This window comes from Lissotriton helveticus, chromosome 8 (assembly GCF_964261635.1).
Source record: "Lissotriton helveticus chromosome 8, aLisHel1.1, whole genome shotgun sequence".
Taxonomy (NCBI): domain Eukaryota; kingdom Metazoa; phylum Chordata; class Amphibia; order Caudata; family Salamandridae; genus Lissotriton; species Lissotriton helveticus.
The window spans coordinates 1,451,983,666-1,452,002,953 of record NC_136069.1 but is presented as its reverse complement, the minus strand read 5'-3'; the positions used below and the strand labels follow the sequence as shown (position 1 = coordinate 1,452,002,953).

The 19,288-nt window shown below is 44.8% G+C and overlaps 1 protein-coding gene across 2 annotated transcripts in view; it reads left to right on the top strand.

Moving 5' to 3' along the window:
* LTN1 (listerin E3 ubiquitin protein ligase 1) overlaps positions 1-19,288 on the top strand; it is a 386,602-nt gene that overhangs the window by 57,551 nt on the left and 309,763 nt on the right. Inside the window, exon 7 of one of the 2 annotated variants that reach the window (XM_078658379.1) lies at positions 10,113-10,286. The exons of the other annotated variant lie outside the window; for it this stretch is intronic. Coding sequence (XP_078514505.1) covers positions 10,113-10,286 — 174 coding nt within the window. The remainder of the gene's footprint in view (positions 1-10,112; positions 10,287-19,288) is intronic. 2 annotated transcript variants of the gene reach the window in all.

Below are 19,288 nucleotides of genomic sequence, written 5' to 3'. Positions count from 1 at the left end.
AGCAACTAGAGACTGCCTTCGAGATAAAGGCTGTGGCATCCTATCTGAAGACCATTATAGCTCTTAGAAAGTCGATGTAACATGATATTTTAATCACTGTATTTTATGAATTTTAAAAAGGTTTTTTATTCGTTTTTTAATAGAAACGTAATTTTTTTCTGTGCTTTTATGATTCTGTTCTCAAAATCGAATAAAACTATTTTGAAATGAAAAAATGAAATGAAAAAATAGTAACGTTCTATTACTTTTTTTTTTTAAATACCTTACTAAATTTGTCAGCATTCAACTTTGGCAATCTATCGAATTCCGAGAGACCAAATAATCCGTTGTGCGCCCAAGATTTTAACACAACACTGCCATCTGTTGGCCCTGTATGTAAATAATTTTAACAGAAGTATTTACTCCGCTAACTTTAATCATATACGTTACACTTCCCCTACGTGTTTTTTCAAATAATTGGGGGGCACTTCAATCCAGGGCTGCCCGATATGTAATAATGCACTGGAAACGGACCAACATGTATTATTCTTTTGCCCGGCGTACAAGAAAGCGAGACACAGATGGTTACTGCAGCTGTGCAGAAACCTTGGAACAACTCATTGCGCACAGGCTTTCACGATATTAAAATACAATACTAGTATGCCCATTGCGTACTCAGTATGTCGCTATCTGTTTTCAATGTGGTGTGCTCGCCGAGCTATTTTAAAGTTAGGGCCCGCCCAATTAAATCACCCTATTCCACTATTGTGATTGATTGTTTTACAAATCTGATTTTATTATATCTTAACCACTTGAACGCTATGGGGATTTTTCCCCTGTGCTGTAAATACAGGAACACCATTATTCATGACGAGCTGGGCTCGTCATCAGTGTAGCAGGAGGCTACTGCATGACGAGCCCAGCTCGTCATGAGCGTGGAAGGGGTTAAGTGTCACAAATTTGTACTTTTAAAATATTTATTCTACTTTTAAACTTTTTAGGAATTTTCTAACAACATTTTAATGCACATGGATTTCACTGGAGAATTTGAACCGCATGAATTGTGTTGTACTTCTTTTTAAGTGTGCTTTTATGGCCTTGTTAGGCCGAAATAATGAATTTCTTGACTTGATATATTATTGTAATAATGAAAAATTGAAAAATGAGGTGAACATTATTTTTTATAATTTCGAATTCAATTAAGTGATGTGTAGTAATGGTAACATACCGTTGCTTCAACTCAAAAAGTAGGCTGAGCACATTGCAGAATTTTGAGGGACCAATAGGGGGTTAGAAACCTTTTTGAAGAAAATAATTTTCATGACCTTAATCACTTTCAGACTGTCCCCAAACACCTTAGTGCAGAAGGCCTGCCCACACAGGTTCACATTATCCCCAATCACCATCAAACTAGTTTGTTGTCTCAAGACAGACAACTTCTTCCTTTTAGGAAGATACTGAGGGGACACTTTTTCTGATGTAGTCTTTTTGAACTGCATTGAAGGCAGCCCTTAAACACCTTCTACACAACTTTATATAAATGCCTTGTTGATGATTATGTCATCGACATACATATGAAAGTGGAAGCCCTACAGTTAGGGCAGCTGTGCTACGAAAACTAAGGGACACAACAAACACAAGTGTGACATTTATATTTTAAGGGTTAATAATCCTTGATTAAAATAGGTTGTTTAAAACAATGTTAACCTGTTGAGCATTGACTGCCACTTTCTGCCATATGACGTTGTTGACTGTGTCATATGTAACAGAAGGACTCAAAGGGACCTGGGCATGGACAGGGAGGACACCGAAAGCCATCCTTTCTCACTAGGGACAGGTCAAAATAGTTAGACGTAAACATATTATCTATGTTTATTGTAACATTAGCCTCCAGAAGGTTTGCAGGAGCCTGCAACAAAAATGAGGCTATGTCGGCATGCTCCATCAAAGGCTTATAAGAAGTAACCTGAGAATGAAGAAAAAGTACCTGTGCCAACACTAAATAGTTCATGTGTAAACATAACAACAAAGCCACCATAGGAATCATCTGGTGTAGAAAACACGACGAAAAATGATACAGGTTGGGGCCTAATTTAAGGCATGTAATCAGCATCCGTAGCTGAATCATCTATATAGGACTGAGGTTTCAGAGAGAGGAAAAACAACTTTGTTAACGATGTTCCTAATTGTTACTTTTGCCTTCTGCTTGACCAGCTTCGCATTATAATCAACATTCAGTGTCCTCCACACATTCAAACTTGGTCCATGTTCAGAGAGGATCAGTTCTAGTTGAAGCCTTTCTCGTCCGTTTTGATTCAAATACATGAAAGCAACAATTCATAAAGTAAACTAGCATTTAAAGTCTATCGCAGTTCATTATGTTTGAAAGCAAATACCCTGTATTCGCTAAAGTGGGCTCTCTACTGCAAAAAAAATTCTATGGGATGAGGAGGGGAAAAAAGTATATGGTATACATCATAACCAGTCTATCTCAGCCCAGACAGTCCACTAGGAAGCTACACATTTTTATATGTAAGAGAGTTTTCCAGAACAACCCCTATCAGAAAGTAGGTTGCAGTATTAAAATTGGATAATGCTGTTCTAACAAATAGGAAAGTATCCCAGGTTTTCCCTATGCTGAGTGAAAATTATGCTGTGCAAGTTTTTTTAATAGTGCTTTTTTATTGTCTATTTAAATATTCCGATGTTAGACCTGCGGGTCGCTAGTTGGCTGAGGTAGGTACCTTAGGCCAAATAGGGACCCTTGCTTCCACGTTGGGGAAAGAAGGACACCTTCTCAGATAGCCCCCGCTCACCCCCTTGGTAGCTTGGCACTTGCCTTAAAGATAAGCAGCCAGGCTTATCTTTAAGGCAAGTGTCTAAAGTATTTGCAACCACGCTCTCAGTAACCCAATGATGACCCCACAAATGGACTCCACACGAGTTTTAAAAAAACGAGTATAAATTTATATAAAAAGATATACGATGGTACCACACAATATAAAAGCAACATATGCGTATTTGTAATATTCCTCCTGAACGGTTGTTATGCCAGCCAGTCCTTGTACGTTTTTATAAAGATATTAACCCCTTCCATGCTCATGACGAGCTGAGCTCGTCATGAGTTGCGCCGCTCGCATGCTCATGACGAGCTCAGCTCGTCATGTAACGCGGTAAATCGAAAAAAGCCGCACAGCGCAAAAATGACCGCAGCACGCATGCGGTTAATGAGCAATTCTAAATGATCCACTGCAGTCCTAATGCAATGCTATGAAGTTCGTAATGCTAGAATCAGGCACTTTGCAATGTAAAAATAATGCAGTTTGTTAAGCTAGAAGCAGGCACTTTGCAATGTAAAAATAAGGCAGTTCCTTATGCAACAATCGAGCAGTTCGTAATGCCCAAAAAATGCAATGCGTAACACAACAATCAGGTAGTTTGCTTTGCAACATAACGCAATGCGTAATGCAACAATCAGGTAGTTCGTTATGCAAAAATAGAGCAATACGTAATGCAACAATCGGGCAGTTTGTAATGCAGAAATAATGCAATACGTAATGCAACAATTAGGTAATTCGTAATGCAGAAATAATGCAATGCGTAATACGACAATCAGGTAGTTTGTAATGCAGAAATAATGCAATGCGTAATACACTCCAGCACCGATCACAGTGCCTTAGGCGATCTCTCCGCCACTCGTACTGACTCGCGGTCAGCTTCAGTAAACAGATGCCCCCACACGGGTATGGTGTAAACCAAAGTGCAGCTCCACACTCCGGCCCTGGTACTGCCACTCCTTGGACAGTAGGGGCCGCAATACGAGCTGAAGCAGAGGCTTGCCCTGCAGGAATACCCCACCCCACCCAGGTGGCGACACACATTACCTAGGGGGTGCGACCTCACTCTCCTCACCTCTTCCCGCGACTTGGGCCTCCAATGCAATCTTTGTGGTTTCCGGGCAGTGGATTTCGGACCCTCCCTCGACGGGGTTGGTTTGAGGTCCTGCTATGGCAACGGCGGGATTGGGCCGGCGGCTCTGCTCTGCGGGGGCTGCCGGACCAGGCCACTGGTGCTACGAAGATCTCAGGCTGCAACAGGGCACACACACACAGCGTCGCTGAGACTCACTTGAGCTTCGGTTGTGCACGATCACAGGGCACTCCTCACGAAGGTCTCGGGCTGCACGAAGTACACACACACAGCGTCGCTGAGACTCGCTTGGACTCCAGGTGCCCACGATCACAGGGCCATTCTTACGAGGGTCTCAGGCTGCAAAAAGCATATACACACAGCATCGCTGAGACTCTCCTGGAAACTTTGGTGTTTCTGAGTTTCCTCAACAGGGTGCCAGCTCACCTCGGGCCCTTGGGGATAAGTCACTTCTGGACACAGCCCACAGCAAAGTCCCTTCAAGCAGGGGTACACAGCACACAGCAAAGTCCCTTTAGCCTCTCCTTGGTTAAAGCAGCAAACTGCAGGCCATCCCCAGAACACACAGCAAGGGTCAGTCCTTTCCTTCAGTCTCTTCAGCTGTTTCTTCCTTGGCAGAGGTTCCTCTTGACCACAAAGTAGGTTCAATCCTTTTCAGTCTTGATCATGCCATTTCTCCAAAGTTCAGGGGCTTCAGCTTATACCCCTAAATGTCTTTGAAGTCTTTGTTTTCAGGGGGCACTGATCCCTGTTCAAACCAGTCCTATGTGCCTCCCTACCAGTGACACCTTCTTCCTTTGATTTTTGGGGGTCTGGTCTCTCGATCACCCAGCAGGAGATGGGACCATTGTTTTATGGCAGCGACCCAGGCCTCTTCCCCTCTAGGAGCTACTCCTCCCCCTACACTCCAGATGCAAGCCAGGCTGTTGCTGTCTCACCTCCTCCCCTGGGTCAAGACATTCCCCAGACCCTATTACTTTCAAATCCAGACAGTCAATTCACAACCAGGTATAGACACCCACAAATCTTAGAGCATAAAAACCCAGCCACTTCTAAAAGAGTGGTTTCTAAACACACAATGCAAAAACCACCCTCATAAAAAGATGTGTTCTCACATTGTGAGTTCAGGCACACTAAACTTCACCGCTCCATCTTAAGCCTTTAGGGAGATAGGCTGGAAAACATATCACACAGTCTCCCCATCGCATCCTATAGGCAAGATGGCCTTTCAACTGTGAAAAACGAAATGGAGATTATGTCACTGTCAGGACATGGTACACACCTTAGTACATGTCCTACCTTTCACATGCACTGCACCCTGCCCAGGGGGTACCTTGGGCCTACCATAGGGGTGTCTGATGTGCATAGAAAGGGAAGGGTAAGGCTTGGCAAGTGGGTGCACTTGTCAGGACAACATGGCAGTTTAACAAACTGCGCGCAGGCACTGCTGTGGCAGGCCTGAGTTCTCTCTTTAAGGATACTTGTGTGGGTGGCACAAGTAGTGCTGCAGGCCCACTAGTAGCATTTGCATTACCTGCCCTGGCACACATAGTGCACTTTACTAGGGACCTTACTAGTAAGGCAAATATACCAATCATGGACAACCAATTACCATTACACAGGGAGCACTTTCACTTTGACACTGATCAGCAGTGGCAAAGTGCTCAAAGCATCCAAGTTGGCAAAACGAAATCCATCACAGCATCAAAAATAGAGGAGGTAGAGGCAAAAAGTCAGCAGTAATCACACCAAGAAATGCTAGGTCTAACAGACATCATCAATTTTACCAGTATATGTGAGCATTATGAGTTACAGTTACATACAGACATTGCGTATAACTATGTTCTCATGAAAGAACGGTGGTTATTTTTCCCAATTTTTCAAATTACCATATGTCACTGTTATTTAAAAAGAATCGAGCCGCCTACCCCATAAACTGTCATGTTTTTGGGGACGTTGTCTTGCCCCTCTAGATAATGAATTCTGTAGGGGAGTCTCTTTCCATTCCTGTCAACCCTTCCTGAATTGGTCTCTCCTAGACCTCCAGTATTAGCTGCGTCTTGTTTCACCACTAGGAGTCCTAACCCTATCAGTGAGGGTTGACTCCTTCAGTCTTCTCGTTTTTTGGCACATCCAATAGTGCCATTTTGAGATGGAGAGAAAGTGACCATCTCAGTCCTTGTTTCAAAATTCTGGAGATACCTTTGATTGACTACACGTTCCTAGATAACAGGGAGAACATTTTCAGGTAAGGTACTTCAGCTTAAACCTTTGGGTGATTTACTCCTATTGATCTTTCTAATACCTGCTGGGCGATTAATGCATCTCTCCACTTCAGGTCTTCTAATGGCCCAATCTTTTAAGTGTTTTGATCTTATAAGGTATGTGAATAACTAGTGTGCAATATACAATTGAGATGCTATTTTGTTTCTAAGCCTTCTGTTGTCAGTTTGGTCTCCCAAGGGCAAAAGTCGGGAAGAGGATTAGGCTTCCAGGGTGTGACGTGACCTAGAGGAATTTGTAGAATTGTGATCTGTGGAATTGAAATTCTTCATTCTGAATGTGAAATGATCTGATATGGTTCTCCTCCACTACATGCCCAAGCTTTATTATTCCAATGTAGTCTCAACATTTAAAAGTGAGCAGATCCACCTTATGTGTTAGCCAGTATCCCATCCTTGGAGTAGATTTTTGTGTATGTTTTTAGTGCCACCCCATCCCTCGAAGAGCCTTTTGTCAGCATGCGATTACCATTTTAGTTATCGGGGGAATGGTTATGTATATTTGGCCACCGTTAAGCATGGCTTGTAGGTTGTTTTCTAGGGGGCCCGAAGTTCCTGCTAGTATTCTGAGTCATCTCGTCATTCGAACTACCATTCGTTACATAAAAACAGTTAGGATGGCCAAGCCAAGCAACTGTGAGTGTAGTGTTGTTCATGTTTGTTTACATCTGCATCAGCAACACGTGTGGTTTTCTCATCTGATAACTGGATATTGAACCTCCACCAGATCATTTTGAGGCATTCCCTAAGACACTATCTGACGCCCAAGTGGTACAGAAATAATAAATATTATGATTGATGTCTGTGTACTGATTCAGTTACAACCCCCGAAATAACAGTACCACTTGGTTTGGTATGTTCCTGGGTGAAATTCTTTTAACATTCGGAAATTCGTTCCTCAGACTGAGGAATAACCATAGAAATTAGTGTTTGCGCTTCAATGTCCGCATGTTTACCTTTCATTCCATTGACTTTTTCTTGCATACATTTCGACTGCTTTTTACAGGTGAACTGTGCCTTGGTGGGGTGTGAAGGGGGCTGTAGAGGAGGGTCTTTGATTTAGGTGGAAGAGATGGTGAGTGGGGGTAGCACAAAAGGATGTGTTTTACCCTATCACTTATGCTGATTCTGCCAGAAAATTGTATTTCTACTTGAAACGGGCTTATCTCTAAACTCGTAATTATGGCCATAGTGGTTGTTTCTAGTGTTGGTCCAAATGCTTGGGAAATTCTTGAGCACTTAAGAATATGCTGTAAAGAGCCCTTCAAATAACAGATGTCACAACTGCAAATTCTGTATTTCTTAAAACTTCAGATTCTTGTAGGTCCTAGTGTTGAATCGGTGAGGTAATCACAATTAAATTACATCCCCTTAATTATTAATCCAAGTTTATTTATTGCATACCCCATTTAACACACTATAAAAATACACATACATGCAATTCATGCTAGTGTTTAGCTAAGCTAGAAACAATTATTTTGGTTGTATCTGCTCCAATTGTTGTTATAGCTTTTGTATAACATGTTGTAGGAAGCTGTTTCTTTATATATTGGACCAAAACGCGGTACACTGTGTAAAGAGTCCAGGCAACCCTTACTGGTTTACAAAGGCAAAAATAATAACACTAAATGCTCTCTTTTGTGTTAGTGTGGGCGAGCAGTGTAGGTTTATCAGAGGGTAGTGCTAACCATTTGTTGTACTCACAGAAGCAATCAATCATACACACACTCAAGAATAAATCGGAGACAAATTTAGAAAAAGAGGCCATAATTTCATATAAATGCTGATACCAAGAACTTTGTTATCAGGTATGTACTTTTTAAAATATTGAATTTCACAGGTAAGTAAACAGTATGCTTGAATGCGTATTTACGCAGCAATGCTTCTCTATGGGAGAAAAGACATATGTTGCATACAGTTTCTTACAGTTTGTTTCTTGGGGTCTCCTTCTGGACTTAGGATCGTAGGGGGCCAAAGTCCAAAGTAGCACCAGCAGTTACTCGTTACCTGTCTAGGGGCATCCGGTTGCAGAGGTGTTGGTCAGGTTGGTAGCTTTGTGCACTATGCCGGTGGAAAGTAAGGGCCCACCTAGAAACAAGCAGCAGAGGGGGACTTGGGAACAAGTCTCAGAGAGCTCCCAATGGGGGGCTCGGGTCACTAGGATCCTGGGAACAATGGGGCACAGCCGGTTTGTCCGTATCTAGGTGGGGGCGTCTGGTGCAGAGAGGAAAGTTCAGCTGGGCTTTGTGCGTCCTAGGGCCTTGCAGTTGTCTGACTCGCCGGTTGAGGGTGCAAAAATCAGGATAGCTGGGCCACTCTGGAAGTGTGTCTCTGCTGTGCTGACGTCCCTAGCTTGGTCTTGGTGCTGTTAGAGCCCTGACTGGACTTAAACATGCCTTGCTTGCTGCAAGGGATCCGTTACCGCTGGTATTGGGCCTGTGCAGCTCCAGTCAGTTCTGGTGTCCTCTCACTTGGTGGGGGGACGGATCTGACTTTCAGGAGCACAGGTACCTCTTCCTGAGGGGCTGCTGCATCAGGCTGGCCGGGGATGGCAACACAGTGAACGGGACTCTGCTTCTTATGTGCCTGCAGGCATAAAGGGAGTAGCTCCTCTACCCCAAGGGAGATTGCTGACAATTTGCGAAGGGCTGGCAGTCTAATGGGGATCTCGGTAGTTACTCAGCTGCATGATGAGTCAGTCAGGATTGTCAAGACTGGGGCAGGCAGGCAGGCAGAGTTTGATGCCAAAAGTCCATAACAGTTTTCAGTTCTTGTTGTCTCGTGGCTCTTCTTTGTCTTTTTCTTCTGGATCTGTCACATCAGAGTTGGTGGCTTTAAGGATTTCTCCTAAATACTCAATTTTGGGGCATTAAAGGGGGTGACACGTAGTAGGTAATGGACTACTTACCTTTTGGGTAAATACACCTCATATATGACCTGTGGGAAGTGGGCATAACCCTGACCCAGTGATCCTAATTCCACCAAAAACCTAGATGGTGGAATTCTAAATTTTGACTTCACATCAGGTAGCCCAACTTAGGGGAGGAACTAGCCTGATGGGAAACACGCCTCCTGACTAGCTAATTTTCCCACCTGTCCTGTGGCCAAATGGCCCTTGGACAGGAGATGGCATTTCCCCTCTCTGGGGAAGCCTTGGTTCGCATATCAAAGGCTGCAGAGGCCTTTGAAGCCTTCTGCCTTAATATGCTGATTACTTAGCCATCCTGCTTGGAAGAACAAAATATGCATTTTCTCTCAAGCTTAAATCTATTATTAGTTGTATAAAGCTCTGTATAGATAGTGGATATTGAAAAATCTCTTAAGGGTGTACAGAAATATGATTTGTTCTTTTACATTTATGTTTCTAAATTCCTTTGAAAAGATTCATTTACAGAATTTGTATAGTAGGTTGAGTGTATAAAATGTACCTGAGGAATGTGAAGGTCCTGAAGTTGAACAGTGAAGGAGGGTGATTGAGAGAGCTGAGATGGAGGGCGACATTGAGAGCTGAAGTGATGTTATAGTGATGAACAAGAAAAGGGAGTGTGTACAAAAAGAAGAGAAGTCAAGTTGATTTATTGTGCGTTCTGAATTCAGCAGCTGTGTGTGAATCTCTTGGAGAGTACACACACCACACTTTATTATCCCCTTGTCCTTTGCATAACTGTTGAACCTTAAGAAAGATGTTGATGTCAAATACCTTGTTATAGTATCCGGAAAGTGAAAGAAGAGCACCTGGTGCAGGAAGATGTTTAAAAACGTTTCAGAAAGTGTTCACATAAACCTACTTATTCTAAGTTATGCATGTGTACATAGCACAATCCCACATCCAGAAGCATTTCTTTATCAATGGTTCATGTAAAAATATACTACATAATTTGTAATCAGTACACGTTTCACTTCCATTTTGTTCCGCTTTAGGTCCGTGCAGCATTTTTCAAATTAATCTCCACAATATGCCAACAATTGCCTGCGTCAATGAAAGCTGAGGCTGCCAGAGTGGGTCCAGCAGTTCTTCTCAATATAGACGAGAGTGATGCCGTGGTGTGCCCTGCTCTTTGGGAAGCTGTCCTTTACATCATCACCTGCATTGAGGTACTGTACTGTTTTTTATTTTTTTTATTTTTTTATTAGCATTTCAAAAATACGACAATGACATCTTGTGTCAAACATACAGTACAGAACATCATATAAACCCACTGCATTACAACACTCCCCCTCCAATAGTGCATGCTTTCGTATAGTTTCCTAAGGCAATCAGCGAGATGTACATTTTCTTACAGTTAATCCCCTGTATTACAGAGTGTGCAATTCACAGTTGAACATCGGGTATATTAAGGTAGGAAATTCGATAGCACCAATAGTCTCTGGGTCTTGACCGTAGTGGTAATTCTTCCTCGTATGTCTCTAGAGTGTCTTTGCAATAAACCAGATCTTGTATCCAGTGTTAGACTTGCGGTAGATTCTTGCTGCCCCAGTTGAGTGAGACTCTGCGTTTCGCCAAAAGGAGGGCTATTGCGCAAAATTTACGTTTTAATGCCTGAATCCCCGGTAATAATCCCAATAAACACGTTTTTATAGTACATTCTATTGTTACATCAACCATCTCTCCCAATTTCTTCACCACTAATACCCAGTATTCCGCCACACCTGGACAGTACCAAGCAAGGTGTATAAAATCTGCCGTCTCTGCACCACATCTTTGACATTTAGAGTCAGTACGGAGACCAAATCTGTACAAACCGCGCCGGGGTGTGATAGGTCTGATGTAAGTACTTAATGTGAATCATGCGTAAATTACCGTTTGGTGTCAGTAATTTTGTGATTGTACCTGTGGTGGCCCACTCGTCTTCAGTTAATGGATCGCCCAATCAATCGTTCCATTTTCGCATTGCCTTGTGTGGTGTTGCCTCTATTTCGGTTTGTAACTCTACATAGAGTTTGGAGACTAGATGAGCGGGGGTGGGGGATGTGAGTAGTAGCTGTAACGTCTTGAGTGTTTGTGGTTCAGCAGGGTATGTCGGATACAGGGCTTTCACTGCTCTCGGAAGACGGTAATATGTGAATTTAAACAGCATCGTTTGGTTCTGCACATAAGTTATATTCTCCAACTTCTTAAACATCCCCTCATGAAATAGGTCACCCATGGTATCTATCCCCACTTGTTTAAGTAGTTCCATTCCCACAGGTTCATGTGTTACGGTTATGTGTGGGTGATAGTGGAGTGGCAGCTGTGGGGCGTAGATAGGAGTTTTATTCGTCTTTTGCGCTATGAGTCTCCAAGCCTCATTTGTGGTGTCTATGGTGTTTATATCCTGCTTGTGTAGTGGAGGGCGTTTGTGCGTTAAGATAGCGTCTAACGGAATTGGTAGGGCATCTCCTTCTTCAATTGCCACATGTGTAAGAAAAGGGACTTTATGATAACAGTAGTGAGCGTATTGAGCCTGGGCGCATAGATAATACAGAAAGAAGTCGGGGACCTGAAATCCACCTCTGGCGAATGGCAACGTCAGTGAGTGCAGGTCAATTCGAGCCGTTTTCCCTGCCCAGATCAATTTCAGTGACACCGAGGTTAGCCGTCGGAACACCTCCATGGGAGGCTTGATGGGGATGTTATTAAATAGATATAATATTTTCGTCAGTAGCACCATTTTTACTATTGCCAATCTGTCCGCTAGTGATAGGGGCAGTTGGATCCATCTCTCTATTTTCTCCTCCAGGGCTGAGACCACTCTACCATAGTTTGTGCGGATGACCACTTCCGGGTCTCTGTGAAACCAAACCCCCAAATAGCGCACTGGTTCCGCTTGCCACTCTAAGGGGTAATCTGTGGTGAATTGTTGTGTTGTGTCAGTCAGTGGTAATATGATTGATTTTGCCCAGTTGATTCTAAGGCCTGAGTGACGTCCAAATTTAACATATTCCCGCAACAATGGGTTTAGGTTAGTTGACGGGTCTCGTACATATAATAACATGTCATCCGCGTACATTGAAATGTGTAGGGGTCTCTGCGGAAATTGCAACGCCGAGTAGTGATGCCCTTGTCTTATTTTGCAGGCCAGTGGCTCTAAGGCTATGGCAAATAGGAGCGGGGATAATGGGCAACCCTGCCTAGTGCCTCTTTCTATGGCTATTGCCTCTGAGACGTATTTATTGACCCGTATGCGCGCAGTGGGCTCTGTGTACAGTAATTTTACCCATTGTAGAAACACTGGAGGAAATCCCATTCTATGTAATATTGTGTGTAGGTAAGTCCATGCTACCGTGTCAAACGCTTTAGCAGCGTCCAACAATATAGCGGCTGCCTTGGTAGCAGGGGATAGGTAGTGTGACAGTGCAAAAAGTTATCTGGTGTTATGGGAAGTGGAGCGTGTTGGAATAAACCCCGACTGATCAGGTAGTACCAGCCTGGTTATCAGGTAAAATGTAAATGTAAATGTAGTATACTTGTAAAGCGCACAGCTGCCCCAGCAACGGGGAGTCCCGGCGCTGTATAACTCTGGGGAACCCGTCCTGGCTTTCCCTGTGGGATGGTCCCTTGCTGGGAGTCCCCAAGGTGGAGCCAGGCATCCCCGGAATTGGTGGGGCCGTTGTGGAGATTAGGCAAGCTAATGCCCAGAGTTGCCGAGTGTAACCCCTGATTAGAGTAAGCACCGAAGCGAGAATTATCGAGTCCGCTGACCAAGGTCCACGACCCTGCCGCGTCGGGAATTGAACCCCGGTCCCGGGCTGACTTCTGCTCTCAGGCCTGCCGCCTCTAACCAGTGAGCCACACTACTCCAGGTGTTGCAGTCTATTCGCTAACAATTTAGATAATATTTTGGTGTCCACGTTCATAAGTGATAAGGGGCGATATGATTCGCAATATTCGGGGTCTTTGTCCGGTTTAAGTAGCGTTAAAATCAGAGCTTCTCTTAGTGTTGTGGTAATATCAGTTTCTCATGCGCATCTCCAAGCATCTCAACTATATGGGGCGCCAGTAAATCTGCATAGGCCTTGTAGAATTCACCAGTGAACCCATCAGGGCCAGGTGCTTTTCCATTAGGCAGAGCTTGAATGACTTCTGTGATCTCCTCTACCGTTATGGGCAATGAGAGAAACGTTCTCTGAGCGTCTGAGAGCCAGGCAAGTGCAATGTCATCGCAAAATTGCGCAATTTCCCCAGCCGTAGCCATATCTTCTTTTGTGTATAGTTTGCCATATGTGTGCATAAACGCCTTCATTATACCCTGTGTGTCGTGTGTCAATGTGCCCTCAGCGTCTCTAACGGCTTGTATCACGGGAGGTGGTCTTGGAGTGCATATTTTGTTCGCCAGAGCTGCTCCCGGCCTGCCCCTCTCACCAAAGCTCCGAGCCATATGGCGTTTAGATACATATCGGAGTTCTTCTTCTGCTTGTACCTGATATTCCGACAGAAGTGTTTGTATTTCCCCCAATAGGGTGGGATTATTGGTTTGACTATACTCCAGTTCCACAGCTCTTATTTTTTGCTCTCGCTGGACTAGTTGCTGACATAAATCTTTAGGGATTCCCGCATTTGTGCTAATGCAGATTCCCCTAATGGTGGCTTTGAACGCTTCCCATAGTAGTCCGGGGTCATCTACAGAAGTAGCATTCAATTCAAAGTAGTCTATAATAGCTTTCCTAATCATTTCTGAATAGATAGGGTCTAGTAGTGCTTTCCCATTAAACCTCCAGCTGAATGGCGGACGTATATAATGTGGTAGCTTGAGAGTCAGAAGCACCGGGTTGTGGTCGGATAATGTGCGGCATAGGTGGGATACATCCTCTACCCACAATGAGACATCTGGGGAGCCTAGCCAGTAGTCTATTCTGGACCAGCTACCGTGTGTCGCTGTAGTGTGAGTGGCCTTGAGTTGTGTTGGGTGTGTCATTCTCCAAAGGTCTGTTAATTGCTTATCCAACACTATATCTCGCAATTTCTGCAAAGCGCGTTTGTGTGTTTCTATCGAGTGTGGTGATCTGTCCACAGCGTCATTGAGCGCAGCGTTAAAGTCTCCTCCCCATATCAATGGGACATCTGGGAGCTCATTTAGTTTCTGCCATAGCGTGTGGAAAAAAACTGGATCATCTACATTTGGAGCGTAAATATTAAGTAGGGAGACCCTCCGCCCTCTAAGCATACCCGACACTACAATATATCTCCCTTCTTTGTCTGGGGGAACTTGTTCGACTTTGAAATTGACCCCTTTGCGAATTAGGATAAGTACTTGAGTAAGAAGAATATGCAGCACCATGTACCGATTCTGCCCATTTTGTCCCTATCCGATTGGAGGCGTGCGGATCCATATGCGTTTCCTGGAGGAAAGCAATGTCAACCTGAAGCCTCGTTAAATATGCCAAGATTTGTCGTATTTTTTTCGGATTTTTGAGAACCCGCACATTCCACGTTATGAGCCGCAATTTCCCCGAGGATAGTTTTTCAGTCATTCCCCAGCCAGTACATATTCCTATATGTTTGTGAGTGTGATGCTCAATCTGTATGTCTCGCTGACAACTTCCATATATTAATAATGATGGTTCTGCATACCCCTTGAAGTACGGCAGTGCTTCTCAAATGCAGTGGAGTAAAACAAATACCCACAAACCCCCCCACCCACCCCCCTCCCACTTCGGCATCATAATCATGCCAAAGACATACCCCATTTAGAACATACAACTTATCAAAACTGTAGTAGGGGAACACCCTGTTGGTGGGTCCACCAAGGTCACACGACTTCATCCAACATAGTGGATGCGGCCAGACTCACTATAATAAAGCAAGTACCAATTGGTTTTCCTCCGCTCTCTCTTATCTACATAAATGTGAAACATAGTGGATCGAGACATTGATATCCCTGGCTTACAGCGTATCAACAACAGTCTGACATTAGTAATCATGTAGTTTACCAGTGATGGACAAAACAGCAAAGTGGACGCAGATACTGGCTCGGGGACCCTGACAACGAGTCCGATATGTATGCGTCTTTCGAACCATAGGAAGGGATTGACATACTTACACCGTCGACATTGTCTGTTAGTGGCGCATGTGCTCCCATCTCGCCCCCAGTGAGCAGCCAGTGCCTCAACCGTTCCATACTCACTTAGAACGCCGACACTGAGTGCCTTCTGGCTATATCTCGAACTCCGTGAGGAGACAAGGCACATCGCTCAGAGCAGGTGCAGCATGGCCCCACACGAGGGCAGGTCAAGAATTGCAACTCTACAGTACCGTGCAATTGATGGTCGCTTAGACAGTGCGAGTGGGGTTTGGTATGGAGGTCGCCGAAGCTTTATATGTCGCCATGCATTCAGTCCGAGTCTTGTTGTTGTTCGGTTCTACGCTGATCACGTCTTTTCTTTCCAATTTTCTTTATGAAATCCTGCGCTTCCTTTGGTGTCTGGCAGATAACTTGTTTACCATCTTTGGAGACCCTCAGACGGGCTGGGTACATCATCGCATATTCAATGTCCAGTTCTCGCAGCTTTTGTTTCACGGTTGCAAACTCACTATGGGCCATTTGGACATTCATCGTAAAGTCTGGGAAGAATTCCAGCTTATTGAATTAGTGAATTAACAACTGGAAATCTATTTGCTGGTGTCCTGCACGAGGAACTACACGCTAGCGCTTCGCGCTTTTTAAAAAAACGCCCGTTTTTTTATTTAGGTTAAAATTATTTTCTTCTTCCCTGTTTTTACGAGGGTTCCTGGCCCGTACCTGCACTGTAATTGTTGTCTTCACCGCTACTTAGCGGGTCCGTGGGCTTTTGCTTCCTGTCCGTTTTCTGGCCGCCATTTTGGGTGTGGATGTCCCGCTCTGGAAGCACTGGATCGAGCGCTCCAGTTTCGCGGACCTCCTTCGCCCGCCCTACTTAAGGCTGACCTCTAGCGGGTCAGCTTGCATTAACAACTGGAAATCTATTTGCTGGTGACCTGCACGAGGAACTACACGCTAGCGCTTCGCGCTTTTTAAAAAACGCCCGTTTTTTTATTTAGGTTAAAATTATTTTCTTCTTCCCTTTTTTTACGAGGGTTCCTGGCCCCTACCTGCACTGTAATTGTTGTCTTCACCGCTACTTAGCGGGTCCGGGTCTGTGAGCTTTTGGCTTCCTGTCCGTTTTCTGGCCGCCATTTTGGGTGTGGATGTCCCGCTCTGGAAGCGCTGGATCGAGCGCTCCAGTTTCGCGGACCTCCTTCGCCTGCCCTATTTAAACCTTTCCTCTAGCGCGCAGCGGTGATGCGCAGCGGTCGCGCCTTCCCTGCGCCTGAGTCGTGCCAGAGTCCTGCCCGTCTGCGCCTGTCCGCGTTAGACCGGGCCAGACTGGGCTTAGGGATTTTGGTTTGCAGCTATGCCTTCATCAGCATGTCAGGCTGTACCTATGATCTCATATACGGGTGAGTTTTTAAAATCATTACGCCCCCCTTCTCTTTTAGCTTGCTCCTCATGTTCATTACCGACCCACAATTTTAACTGTGAGGGTTGTAATTTTCGTACAGGCAAAATGTCTACCTGTAAGGCCTTGAAACCGGTTCGAACGCGAAGTCGAAGAAGGACAAAGATATCTTCCTCTAAACACTCTATTCTCCAGTTCTGGAGTATTAACTGCTGGTCCCTACCCAAACACAAATCAAATATATTTGATTTTTTGGTCGCTGAGCAGCCTGACGCCTTGTTCATAACGGAGACTTGGCTTCATGGTAGCTCCGGCCCTGATATTGCGAGTGCCGTCCCCAATAACTATGTTATATTGAGACAGGACAGAGACTCCGGAAAAGGAGGGGGCATTGCAATAATCTTCAAGTCTTGCTATTTTTGCAAACTTGAAGTTTTTCCCCTTCCTGGATGCGAGGCAGCGCTTTTCAAACTCTCAATTAATCCCCAATTTACTTTATCTGGCCTTTTAATATACAGCCCTCCTGGCAATGCTCACACCTGGATATCCTCGTTTGCCAACTCTATAGCCCCCCTACTTCTTAAGGCCGCAAACTTTACAATTCTTGGTGATTTAAATTTACATCTTGAAGACCCTTCATGTGCCATCAGCAAGAGTTTTCTAAATGATTTAGAGGTACTGAGCCTGATGCTGTGTAATTCGGGCCCCACTCACTCTGCTGGGCATCAATTGGACCCAATTCTTTCCAACCTTTCCTTCGATTGCTCACAGAGTGCTCGTCCCTTGGATTGGACCGACCATTTTGCAGTCCATTCCGCCCTATCTGACATCAAACTGCCTATTTTGAATAGACAGGGCAAGGGCGAACTAATCCATAGGTGGGGTAAACTAGACATCTCGAAGTTCAACTAGTATCTCTTCGATACCCGCCCCCTGAATGACGAAGCCCCTCTTAAAGAACTGAACACGGCAATAACATCTTGGCTCATGAATGCCGTAAATATCGTGCTTCCCTCTACTCGGAGATTATCTAAACTTCATCGATGTCCGGCCCCATGGTTCTCGGCCGATTTAAAGGTCCAGAGAACTAATTGTAAGGCCTTAGAAAGAAAATGGAGGCGTACTTATTCGGCTTCCCGGAAGACCATTTACAAAGAAGCACTGAAGGAATATCAATCCAGGTGTAAAGAGGCAAGAGCTACGTATACGGTAAATACAGTGGCGCAAGCTCAGAATTGCCCTCGTACTTTATTTGCAGTGGTCAAAAAATTGACAGGAGCAGACACTATACCAACCCCCCTTGTATTGGAGGAAGCTCAGTGTAATTCCTTTGCGGAATTTTTCATCGCCAAAGTCGAGCGTATTAATAACTCTATGAGTTCCTCCAACATAGCACATCAATCCCAATTGGGGTGTATGGCTGTAGCTGCACCCTCGTCCCCGAAGGCAATGATAACCAACTGGCTTTTGTTTGATGATGACTCGTTCCTTGCGTGCCTGAATAGTGTTAGATCTGGCTCACCGCGTGATCCGGTGCCTGCAAAAATTTTAAAGCTGTTGGATCTTGAGTGTCGGCGCCCTCTTATGAGACTCTTAAACACTTCCTTGAGTGAGTCTCGTGTGCCACAGGACTGGAAACACGCGATGGTGGTCCCACTTCTGAAAAAGGCTGGTGCGGACACATCAAACCTCTCCAATTTCAGACCTATCTCCCTGCTGCCTATCTTTTCAAAGATACTGGAGAGGCATGTCAACACCCAGCTCACTCTTTTTATTGAAAATCAGGGCTTCCTACACCCTTCTCAGTCCGGTTTTCGGGCTCACCATTCTACCGAGACTGCACTACTAGGGGTAACGGAGAGGCTTTGGCACGGTATCGATAGCGGAGAAACTTCTGCCCTCATCCTTTTGGATTTGAGCGCAGCATTCAATACCGTGTCTCATTCTATCTTACTAAACTCTCTCCGTTCCCTTGGAATAGCTGGCCCTGCACTTGCTTGGTTTGCCTCCTTTTTAAGTGAGCGCACATTCCAAGTCTTTTCTCAGAAAGCTGCATCTACGATCTGTCCATCGGCGTATGGTGTCCCCCAGGGGTCCATTCTCAGCCCGCTGCTATTTAATATTTACATCAAACCTCTCGCTACCATCGCAGAGGATGCCGGGCTGACTATTTTTTCATACGTCGATGACACGCAAATTGTCTTCTCTCTTTCCAGTACCGAAGCTAACAGCGTGTCTGGTCTGAAAATCGGTCTGTCACTTGTGGCTGAGTGGATACAGAGGCATCTCCTCAAGCTAAATGGTGACAAAACCGAGATTGTCATCTTGGGGAAGCAGAAGGATCTGTGGGGTCCGCAACACTGGCCCAGCACTATGGGCCCCCCCCTCAACCAGTCCCGGTGGTACGTAACCTGGGTTTTCTCATAGACGACAGATTGTCTATGAGGCAACAGGCCACTAAGGTGGCGGCCATCTGTTTCACTACTTTAAGATGGCTCCAAAAAATTCTTTGGATGCTGCCTCATGCCACCAGGAGAACCGTAGTCCAGGCGCTGGTAACATCTCGCCTGGACTATGGTAATGTCCTTTACCTTGGTGCTGATGCTGCAACTGTTAATAAACTACAGGTTGTACAAAACTCATCAGCCCGTCTCCTCTGTAACATCCCGAGGAGATCTTCGGCCGCCCAGGCTCTTCGTGAT